At 43.1% G+C, this 11,184-nt stretch overlaps 1 protein-coding gene across 2 annotated transcripts; it reads left to right on the top strand.

Annotated features, from left to right (window-relative positions):
* The first annotated feature begins 1,905 nt into the window (after positions 1 to 1,905).
* On the top strand, positions 1,906 to 9,354 carry EMX2 (empty spiracles homeobox 2). Of its 2 annotated transcripts, XM_054033762.1 has the most exons (3): positions 1,906 to 2,698; positions 4,898 to 5,082; positions 8,139 to 9,354. In XM_054033762.1, the coding sequence occupies exons 1-3, from the start codon at positions 2,308 to 2,310 to the stop codon at positions 8,304 to 8,306; spliced, it is 744 nt and encodes a 247-aa protein (XP_053889737.1). In that variant the 5' UTR covers positions 1,906 to 2,307; the 3' UTR covers positions 8,307 to 9,354. The 2 variants fall into 2 exon arrangements, with proteins under 2 accessions (XP_053889737.1, XP_053889739.1); XM_054033764.1 differs by lacking the exon at positions 4,898 to 5,082 and having other exon boundaries at positions 8,139 to 8,242.
* The last annotated feature ends 1,830 nt before the right edge of the window (positions 9,355 to 11,184 follow it).

The following is an 11,184-nucleotide window of genomic DNA, read 5'->3' as shown; positions in this document are numbered from 1 at the left end:
TGGCACTGTATTATGAGATAGAGAGACTCGCGGTCATAATTAATTAATTAATTATTTTTTTAAAAAAAGTTAAAAGACTTATTCTCACGACATAATAGTGATTCAAAGGGCACAGAACACGGGGGCACACAACTAGGTTAGGAAAGAAAAAAAATCTACCTCTGAAACAAACGCAGCTCAACATATTTATAATTTATACACACGTATACAACTCTGTGTGTGTGTGTGTGTGTGTGTGTGTGTGTGTGTGTGTGTGTGGGAGAGAGAGAGATATTTATCCAAATATGTGTAACTTTAACATAACTGATGGAACTTCTAATAGTAGAATTGTGTTACAGACATGCAAACTCTACTGTGTGTTTTTATATTCAAGCACATTTATAAAGGCATATATGTGTATAATATTGTTACACCAGATATAAAATTATATATACAGTGTACACCTATACAGTATATATTATACATTGGTAAATATTTATACATATAGACACTTGAATATTTATACACAGACACTTGAATGTTTGATATATATATATATATATATATGTAACACAATTCTACCTATTTGCTATTCTCCTGAAAGTATCAGTTGGCTGCAAAATAATCGACTATTTAACACAGAAAGTGGAGAAGAGGAGGGCGAGAGAGTTAAGCTTGCTAATTACTGGGAAAGGAGCATGTATATTTCTATATGACGACTGTAAAATATTTTAAGACAATAGAGTAAATGATTAGTTTTATTTAAAGGAAGAAAGAAAAAGGAAAAAGAAAAGAAGGACATGTTAAGGCTGCTTTTCCAAGGCTTTTTCCAACCCCTAGTTCAACAGAAACACTCATTTACATTAGCAATTCTGCATCTTTAAGATAAATTACACAGCAGCGTAATAGATTTAAGTACGCCAGATTTTTTTATCATTAATTGTAAATGTGCAAAATACCTGCTGGTACTTCACTTTAGAAGAATGTAATTGGCAAAAATAGGAGGCTGATGAATAGATAATAGATCCTTAACTACCAATAAACAGTAAGCAGCGGCCAGCAGTATTAGGATGTGATCATAATTATGCTACAGCACCAGCCAATAAGAGCGGGAGAACTCGGCCCTAAAATCATCCCCAAACCTAAAGGTAATCTCGAAAATACGGATAGGGCTGGAATTTCTGACTTGCTCGCCTGTCCCCTTGCAATAACCCCGCGAGTCCTAGTTTTGCATACTGCAAGCATCTTCCCGGGGCTGCTCCCCGTTGTGCCCACCGCGATGGACTGAGTGTAAGTAGGTAATCGCCCATAAGGAAGTTCGCAACAATCAAACATAAACAAAACACCAACATCCCAGGCGTTTTCGTTGCAAACAACTATTTCAAAAGTGGATGCCTCTAACTGTGGGGGCATCCCAGGGGGACTCTGACATTCCCAGGGTTGATTGGCTTCTTGGGGATCAAGGCATCCGTATATCGGATTTTGGAAACACCTTTGCATCAGGGGAGAGGCTAGGCGGGCGAGTCCGGGGCATGCTCCAGGCTGGCAGGATTACACAACGCTGAACATGCAATCAGTCTTCTGAAAGGCTGAATCGGAGCGAATCCACTTCAGCCGATTTTAGAGCATCAGGAGTAACCTCCCGCCCCAGCAGTCGAGGTGGAAAATCCCTGAGCTCCTACCTACCTTAGCTGCATCTGGCTGGGTTGCTGGAGGAAGGACGGATCTGCGGCTGAGTGGCTGGAGAGGTGAGGAGCCCGGCTGGGACACCAGCGCTCTGGAGTGAGTGGAGAGAGACACACTCCGTTCCGGGCCCTGAATCCATCCCTCCAGGATCCCAGCTGCCAGAGCTCGCCTCCCCTCTGACGCACTTTAAAGAGTCTCCCCCTTTCAACCTCCAGGCGAGTAATAGCGACCAATCATCAAGCCATTTACCAGGCTTCAGAGGAAGCTGTTTATGTGATCCCAGCACTAATTAGGCTCATGAACTAACAAATCGTTTGCACAACTTGTGAAGGGACCGATCACATCCATGGATTGTCTTTGGACTTAGAGTAGCCGCATTCCGCAGGAGGGAAACTTCTCCCGGCAACTTTTTGGGTGTGTGTGTGTGTGTCTCTCTCTCTCTCTCCCCCTTTTGGGTGCCGCTTGCCGCCGCCGCCTCCTCTCCGCCAGCCCCTGTCTATTTATGTGTGTATCTAGCCCTCCTGAAGTCACTCCCCGCTGCAAACTTCCCCGGCTCCGGGCGGACTTGGGGGGCTGCGGAGCCCGCTTCTCGCGCACCAGAGACAGACAGAGCTTTGGCCGGGGGACTCCAGCCGCCGCACCATGTTCCAGCCCACACCCAAGCGGTGTTTCACCATCGAGTCGCTGGTGGCCAAAGACAGCCCCTTGCCCGCGTCTCGCTCCGAGGACCCTATCCGGCCGGCGGCGCTCAGCTATGCCAACTCCAGCCCGATGAACCCTTTCCTCAACGGCTTCCACTCCGCCGGCAGAGGGGTCTACTCCAACCCGGACTTGGTCTTTGCAGAGGCCGTCTCCCACCCGCCTAACCCGGCCGTGCCGGTGCACCCCATCCCGCCTCCCCACGCCTTGGCCGCCCACCCATTGCCTTCCTCTCACTCCCCGCACCCGCTGTTTGCCTCGCAGCAAAGGGACCCTTCCACTTTCTACCCCTGGCTAATACACAGATACCGATATCTGGGCCACCGGTTCCAAGGTACGTGCCACTTCTCTTCCTTTGTCAGCCGCGCACCCAACATGCGCCGGATCGATCCTGTCCCCACACCCTGGCCAGGTGGGGCGGGGAGGGGGGATCTGGAAAGCGTAGGGGTGAAATTGACGGCTACCAACCCCAGTCTATGGTCTGCGGTGTGGGGAACGGAGGACGCCTTTTAAAAGTCGAAGAAGGGGAGACAGGATCAGAGCTCTGCTAAAGTCCTCAAAGTGGGCGCAGGTTTGGCTCTTGTTAGGGAAGTTTTTCTTGTTTTCTTGTTTTTCTTTGCCCCGCTATCGAACTGGAGAAGCTGTCAGCGGAAGCGGCGTGCGCTGGGCGGCTGGGGGAGGGGGACAGGCTGGGGCAGGGGGTTAGCAGTTGTTTTAAAGTGGTTTAAAGATCAGTCATAAAAGTTGTGGGTTTTTTTTTTAAATCGCCGCTAAAAACTGTCGCAAGTTGTCAAGCCCGCTCCGGATCTTGGCCTGCCAGAAACATCCAGCCAAACAGGGCTGCGGGGAACATCACACGTCGTTTTAGACACGCAATATACCTCGTCGTATTTTCGTTGTAGTTCTTCCTTGACAAGCCAGATGAGCTCCGCCAAGGCAGAGCCGGCGCGAGGAAGAGTTTCCGTTTATTAAAAAAAAAAAAAAAAAAAAAAAAATCCCTGACTTCCTATTGTTTACAGTAACAAAACAATAATAATAACAATCAAAGTGGGCTGTTATTGTCTTAAAAGGAACGCAGATGAGAAAGAGAGGGTGAGCACATTTTTTCTGGGGGGGAAGGTGAATTTCACACAGAGTTCCTTAGAGTTGCCAAATGACTAATAACCAGTTGAGGGGAAATACACTTATGGCACACAATCAATAAACAAATCCCCCCTTGCCCCGGTTAATTTAACCCTTTGCTAACAGCTTTGTTTTCCCCCAAAGAAAGATCAGGTTTCTTTTCTACGATGTCCCATTCACTTTTGTGTGTGTGTTTTTTGACGTTCACTAGTTCAAGCCGTTTTAAAAAAAATCAATCTTATTTATTCTGAAAGCAGCAGTCTGGGTTTTTTAAACTGCAAAATGCAACCCCCGATGTCCCTCCGCAGAGAGCGAGAGCCTTTCTGAAGAAAGGGAGACGTGGTTCAAAACGGATTATAGCCTCTCAGAACAAAATTACAGGTTTCGCTGACCAAATTATTTGTCCCAGTTATCAGCAGATTGGTAAAGAGCGGGCAGAAATGTCCCAGTGTTATGCTACAGACTGGTTTAAATCACAACCTCCTAATGGGGCGATCTTTAAAGAAAACTGAAAAGGACCTAGCTGGTTCTTCGTTGGTTTTGTAACCTTGCAAGAAACGATTCCACTTAGTCGAAAATGGCGATCCGTCCTAGGGAAACAAACCAACCGACCAGCCCTTCACGCCCGCAAATGCGTATTCAGATTTACGCTCCCTAAAGTTTGTTTGTGTGTTTATTTTTATGAAAATGTGTTAGTCCTGCTGCTGCAATCGCAAGGGGTTGGTACATAGAGATTTCAGGGTAACCAGCCCCTCGCTGGCATTAGCTTTTCACGTATGCTGTAGTTACTGCTGTAGTGCCGGCTTATAAACGGGTGTGTAACTTATTTAAAAGATACCGTACCGTTTAAAAAAAAGTGTGTGGGGGGATAACCAAAAAAACTCTGGAATGTAGTTTTTGGAGGGTCAACCAGGGTCAGATCTGAAGAATATGGAGCTGTCTCTAAACAGCCGACTTCTGCATAGAGATCACCACACACTCCCCTGCGCATCTGCGGAATATATGATATTGGAATAACTGGACAGGTCGAATTGTGAATAGTTTGCCATTCTTATTAGGTTTAAAATATAACCATCGGTTTAATCTACACCCAATTGTGAATTCCTAACTGCTCTTACAATAAATAAGTAACACAGATATGACAGCGGTGGTCTCTCCATCCATTAGTTTTTAATACACCCATAAAGGTGGATTTTATTGTATTGATTAATGTCTCGTGCTGATCTGCAGTCTCGCCTTTTTTCTGCATGGTAGGGAAAACAGTATATAAAGAAGGAGTTTAAAAAAAAAAACGAGTAAGAATTTCCCCCACCGGATAATAGTGGGAAAGTAAAGCTAGGGCTAAATAATACGAATGGAGTGTGTTTGTGGAAAGGTGTGTTGCTAATCTCTGTTTTGCCCTGCTGTCCAGGGAATGAAACCAGCCCAGAGAGCTTCCTCTTGCACAATGCACTGGCCAGGAAACCCAAACGGATCCGTACAGCTTTCTCGCCATCCCAGTTACTGAGACTGGAGCATGCCTTTGAAAAGAATCACTATGTAGTAGGAGCAGAAAGGAAACAATTGGCACACAGCCTCAGCCTCACGGAAACTCAGGTAAGGACCCAGACAGGAAGTTTCTGGGGCCGGAATGTTAGGTCTAATCATGTAACTAAAAAATACGCTGGCAAACTGCAAGGTGCAGAGTAAAAGATATACAAAGTTTCTGCAAATGCAGGGATTCATATCTAATATAAATAGGGTGGAGGTGTATGTCTAGCTCAGTATGGCTTTCCACTGCCTGGTTTATCTAAACTACGTCCTATTTATTAAAACAACCCACCTTAGTTAAAAATTACAGGGGTCACAATTATTATTATTATGAATAATGTCCAAAGTAAACCATAGTTCATTTTTTCCTTGTGGGTTATCTGTGGTCATTCAGTTCTAAACGATCGCTGTATATATAATACATTAAGATGATAAATGAATTACTACATCAGTGTTAATATTAAAAATCTCGATTTGCATTTTCGAAGGACAACTTCTTGGTCAATTGTGTGAGTTTTTCGTGCCAATTTGAGTAACATTTGGGTTAAAACGGTTTATTTTAGGGAAAGAGACATAGTTTATAAGGCGAATTTTCTATCACTATATCCCTGTATAGAGCTCCTGCAAAACTGTGATATATAACTAGCGGAGATATAAAGATAAAAATTAAGCATAGACATCTTACTAACCAAAAATGACTTTAATTATATCTCTGTGTCGGTTGGCTGAGGTCCAGAATTTGAACGTGGGATATATTTTGTTTAGCTGATCAGTATATTTCAAGTGACAATTACAACTCTATCTTCCGTTGTATGTGTGCAAAGCAAGCAGTGCCTCCGATGACACCACAGACAGATTGTTGCAGTCAATCTGAACGATTTGGGCTTGCATCAAAGATGTTGGACGGAAACAGATTGGAATAATTGCATTGTTTGAGAATTGTCAAGACAGCTCATATTGGTTTCTTGAAGCATATGCAAGGCTAATTCTACTTCAGAGGCTTCTTAATGATCCAGCCGTAAGAGTTTATGGTGTGGATGAGCCATTTCGCATTTAGGATGCATGTGAACTGTCTAAGGCGTGTGTTTAAAGCCAGATGGGTTATTTAGATATAGATTTTTAGTTTCTTCTGAACTCTGCGGCTCAGGTCTCTTATGTTTCACGCGGTTTTGTTAGTGCCATAGGAGAGTTGTTTTTTTCGGGGGGTGAGGGTGGAGGGGGGGGGTGTCCGGGAGACTCACCGTGAGGAATTTCGGAGGGGATTGTCTCTGCTACAGTACGTGGCACTGTATTTAAGGGAGGAAAAAACTCATCTCCAGTCGCAGCCTAGTTCAAAGTTCCCAGTAAACAGTAACGCTCTCTGTGCGGATTAAGTGGTAACACTTTTTTTTTCTTTTCGGGGGGAAGCAATAAAGAGGTTGGAGCTTTTGTTTTAAAATGTCTCCCTAACAAAACAATAAAAAGGGATCGCCACTTTTATGAGGTTCTCCGAACAAGGGGCCGGTCACAGGCTTATTTCCACTGGAAAGCTGTATTTAAGGTGGTCTTTGTCCTGCTTGATTCCGAAGCTGGTTGGGGTCTTTTGTCCAGATGTCAAACCCCTCGTTCCCTACAAACGAGCTCCCCTTTGGAGATCAGCGGGCAGAAATGAACCGTCCTCCCCTTCAATTAGCAAACTAAAAGCAAATTAAACTCACCCCTTGTTCCCCGCTCAGCTTTTTAATGGGAGACTTTTGGAGAATATGAAAATGCAGCAGAGATGTGTGCCTGGCATGGTAGTAGCTCTGTTCTGAAGACCCAGCGAAGCGGGTTAAACCAGCTTATTAAAATGCTCCAGTTCTCTCTCTCTCTCCCCCCCCCCCCACACCATTTCTGCGGCCTTTATCAGGCACTTTCAGACAGAACTAGAGTCTGAACTGCTTTAAAAAAAAACCCACCCGTGTTTACCTTTGGCCACTCCAAGGAGTGTGGCCAGCTCTCGAGATAAACTTCTGGATCAATACTATCTGTAATTAACTGACTGAAGTAATCTGGCGTACATTTAAGTCAGATTTATTCGACTCTGAACAAATTTCAGAGAGGCATTTTTTTACGGCACTTGAAGAGTTCGCTTTACTACGATCGCTTCTGGACGCCACTGGCACAAACAACCGCTGTGTCAAATGCTTCGGGTTTGTAACGTTTGCTGGTTTTTTTTTTTTTTTTGGCGGGGGGTGGGGAGTGGGGGGAAGAGAAATGTTCTCAAGGAGACGCCTCTATAATGTCAGAATCCTGCACCCCTGGGAAAGTAAAGGCCCTAGTGGGATTTTGAAAGGATCGCCATCTCTTCTTTTTAATTAATATAATTTTAAAAGGAGTTTGAACAGTTTCACTGTTCAGAATAGTTATTCCAAGGTTCAGCCGGTCCAGGATGTTAAAGAACAGTCGATGCTCCAATACACGTTCACCCCCACCCCTCCAAAATGCGATTAAAGCGATCTATCCAAGACTCTGTTCCAAGGGGCCTACATTGAATAAAGGCATTGCCGTTCAAATGGTCACGTCCCAGATGTTAACTACTACTCCACACTTCAAATGGGGGCATGTAAAAATAGAAGTTCTGATGATGTGTTTGTATTATGACTGGAGCAGTTGGTTCTTTTGAAAGATTATGTGCAATTGGTTGTAGAATTTAGTAGTTGTTTTCCCAAAGATACTTCATGTGTAATGCGGTGTATGGAAAACTCATGCGTAACATACAGAGTTTACGTGCGTTTAGAGGGAGCATATATGTGTGGGGGGTGTATAGACGTACACACTTTCTCTTTATATATAACCCTATATAGACACTGGCAAACTGTATGCCACACAGCGAGTGTCTGTCTCTATATATACCCACGTACGTTGTATATATATACACGCACACATAGACGCAGAGTTCCGGACCCCCTCTAAGCAGATTTCTTCAACCCCTTGAGAAAATAGAGAAAGAAAATAGACCTAATCCCCCCCCCCCCCGCATACAACATTCTTTAAGGGGGGCAGAAATCTTCAAATGGAATCAGGGTAATGACCTCACCGATTTTCTGGGGTGTTAAAGTGAAACCAGCCAAGTAATCCCCAACTTTGTTTCCCATCTGCAGGTAAAAGTATGGTTTCAGAACAGAAGGACAAAGTTCAAGCGACAAAAGTTGGAAGAGGAAGGTTCAGACTCACAACAGAAGAAAAAAGGGACTCATCACATTAACCGGTGGAGAATTGCCACGAAACAAGCCAGTCCAGAAGAAATAGACGTCACTTCAGACGATTAAAAACTGGCACTTGGACTTTCAGCCAACCAAACAAAAAAGTGTTAAAAGGATCACACACAAGACAGTGGCGTTGCAGGGAAGATACATAAAGGCTTCATCAAAATGCAATTCTCGTCTAGGAAGCAGCTGAGAGCGAACGAGCGAAAGATCCAAAATGTGGTACTGCTGGCACAAGTCTGGCAAAGGGGGGATCTGTCAATCAAAGCCAAACCACCGAGACAAGATGATTGACAGGTATTCCGTTTCTCGCAGTCCACTTTTAAAAACAAAATAACGAGAGAAAGAAAAAAAAAACAAAAACAAAAAACAAAACCCTAACAGGACATATTGCACTTCACGGTTTGTCCAGTCTTTAAAAGAGAATTCCATACACAGCCCAGAACCACACCTGTTTCAGAAACTTGAATTGCATGTGTAAAAGCCGTGTGGGCAAAAACAAGTTCCTAAAGACAGAAATGGATTGTCATTTGTTTTCCCTTTGAGACAGGTTCTGTGTGCTTTTTAATTTTATATTACGAGAAATGTGCCGTCTGTAAACATTTTATGATAACTTCTGGCGTCAAAGTGATTGTGAAAGCTAAATGAAGTAGCAGTAACCATAGTGTTCCTCCCAAATGGACAACACGGTGGGATGGGGTGGGGATGGTTTTGACTTTTGCTGCAGAAAAAAAATCATTTAAAATATAATAGTCCCATTATGAAGCTTAATTTTTTTGTTTAAGTCCAATGACCACGTTTGATGATAGGGTCCCCAATTGGCAAAACTTCCAAACCTGGTAGTAGCGATGTAAAGGACTTTGTATAAAGGATGGATTCTAAATGGCCATCTTTATTGGAGGCAAGTTTCAAGCACTGAGCTTATAATATTCCAAGATTATAGAGCTACTAAAAAAAAAGTGACAAATGTTTCCTTAATGTCTTCTATACCAGAATGTAAATATTTTTGTGTTTTGTGTTTAATTTGTTAGAATTCTAACACACTATATACTTCCAAGAAGTATGTCATTGTCAATATTTTGTCAATAAAGATTTATCCATATGCCCTACATTTTTAAGCAATATTTTTCCACGTTTTTTAAACCTTGCAAATTCGTTTCCCCACCTTTTTATTTTTTATTATTGTAGTGACTTCACACCCTAAACATTCATGTCAATTTCGGCACCAATGAACCACTGACTGGCCTTTTATTCATTAATTCAGTCGCTTATAAATAGAACGTTAAAACAAAATAACCCAGAGATCAGAGCCACTTTTTTTCTAATACAGAAAGGGCAATAGATAAATAATTCAGCCAATTGCAGCCAACATAGAATCCTCTGGTTTTTTGTTGTTGTTTGTTTCTTGGTTTTTAGCGGGATTTCTGATTTTTTAAAAAAAGTTAGTTTTTTTAATTTTATTTTGAAAATAGGACACGAGAGATGTATGTAGTGACCATTTGGCGGGTCGTATGTTTGTCGCGGGGACCGATTCTGGGGAAAACGTTAAAACTCGAACATTAAAGTGTGTGTGTTGGGGGACGCATGGGGGAGGGGGAGTTGCAACCAATCCTTGAGGAAACTAGCTGGTTTTCTGGGGGTACACAGTTGTTTTTTCATGCTTCATTTGCTCCTTAGCCTGATAGACTGCATTAATCAGTTTTATTTCCATTGATAGAGAAACCTCGTCTGCTCTGTTCGAGCTACAAAGAATCCTGCAAGCTTTTGTGAAAGTGCAAATCAGTTTAGGCAATTATCATACCAGGAATATGAAGGGGAAAGAGGAGGCATTGCCCAGTGGTCTCCTTTAATCTCTTAATCCGTGGGTCCAGGGGGGCTAGTTGGACATAATTTAGGACAATCTGACTACCCTTTACACTGTGATAAGGCGAAGTTACAATGCATCGCGAAAATACGAGCTTTGTTAAACATCCTGCCTTGAAAATTTAAGATTAGACATTCCAGGCACGTGTTGGCACTATAGGGTACTATGTCATTGTTTTTTTTAAAAAGTCCGATCTTATTATTTTTTAAACACCGCTGCTCTTTATTCAATAATGGTGACTTTCCATTCAAATATCAGAGGCCCAGACTGGGTGAGATGCATGTCGCAATGCAGTTCCCTATCTCTAACCCAAGATCATTATTTACGGGAGCTAGTCCCCAAGTAAATTTCTCGCTACATCCTCCCCCCCCCCCAACAGCTGGTTGTGCGGATCCTGAAATGAATCCGGGCGCATTTGTCACCTCAAATTCACCCAACTTCGCTTGAGTTCTACTTCAAACCCATGCAAATGGGCCAGATCGCAGTTAAACAGCAGACTTGGGCCTTTCTATAAATTGTTTCCCATCTTGATAAAAGGCTTATTTCTGCAGGAGCTATATACTTTTTTTTCCACCGCAAGGAAAGAGAGAGAGAGAAAAAATTTAAGCGTCCTATGTAGCGTAACAGCAATAAAATCTTCAGAGAATGCCATTAGCTTTGAAAAAAAAACCCTAAAAGCTTTATTACAAACCAAGCTTTGAAAATAGGGGGGATTAGGAGTCTGAAAGGGTCCCACAATGGTTAGAAGAAAAGGTTTCATGCTAATGAGGTTAATGCCCTTTGTATCTCAGGACTCCACAACTTCATTACTCACTATCTCAGGCAGCACCGAGCGGCTCAGAACACTGCAATCCACTCCAGCTTTTCCCTTCCCTGCCTAAAGAAGGATTTGATAGCAGCTCTGTTCAAACTAGATAATTATATCTTTTCAAGTCGGAATTAAGATAAAGAAAGTGAAGCAAAGGCGGCTAGCCTTGATCCACTGCAAACAAATTTGGCGCACTTTCTAGTCTCTCTCCCCCTGCCTCAAAAGGCAGGACAGTCAGCTTATTAGACCCTCATTTGCTTTATTAATTC

Source organism: Malaclemys terrapin, chromosome 7 (assembly GCF_027887155.1).
Source record: "Malaclemys terrapin pileata isolate rMalTer1 chromosome 7, rMalTer1.hap1, whole genome shotgun sequence".
Lineage (NCBI taxonomy): Eukaryota > Metazoa > Chordata > Testudines > Emydidae > Malaclemys > Malaclemys terrapin.
This window is presented reverse-complemented; position numbering and strand designations above follow the sequence as displayed.

Bases quoted from the DNA above. Each gene is read 5' to 3' on its own strand.
- EMX2 (XM_054033762.1), top strand. From the start codon at position 2,308: ATGTTCCAGCCCACACCCAAGCGGTGTTTCACCATCGAGTCGCTGGTG. The intron at 2,699-4,897 runs GTACGTGCCACT...CCTGCTGTCCAG, and splicing joins TCTGGGCCACCGGTTCCAAG to GGAATGAAACCAGCCCAGAG. The intron at 5,083-8,138 runs GTAAGGACCCAG...TCCCATCTGCAG, and splicing joins TCAGCCTCACGGAAACTCAG to GTAAAAGTATGGTTTCAGAA.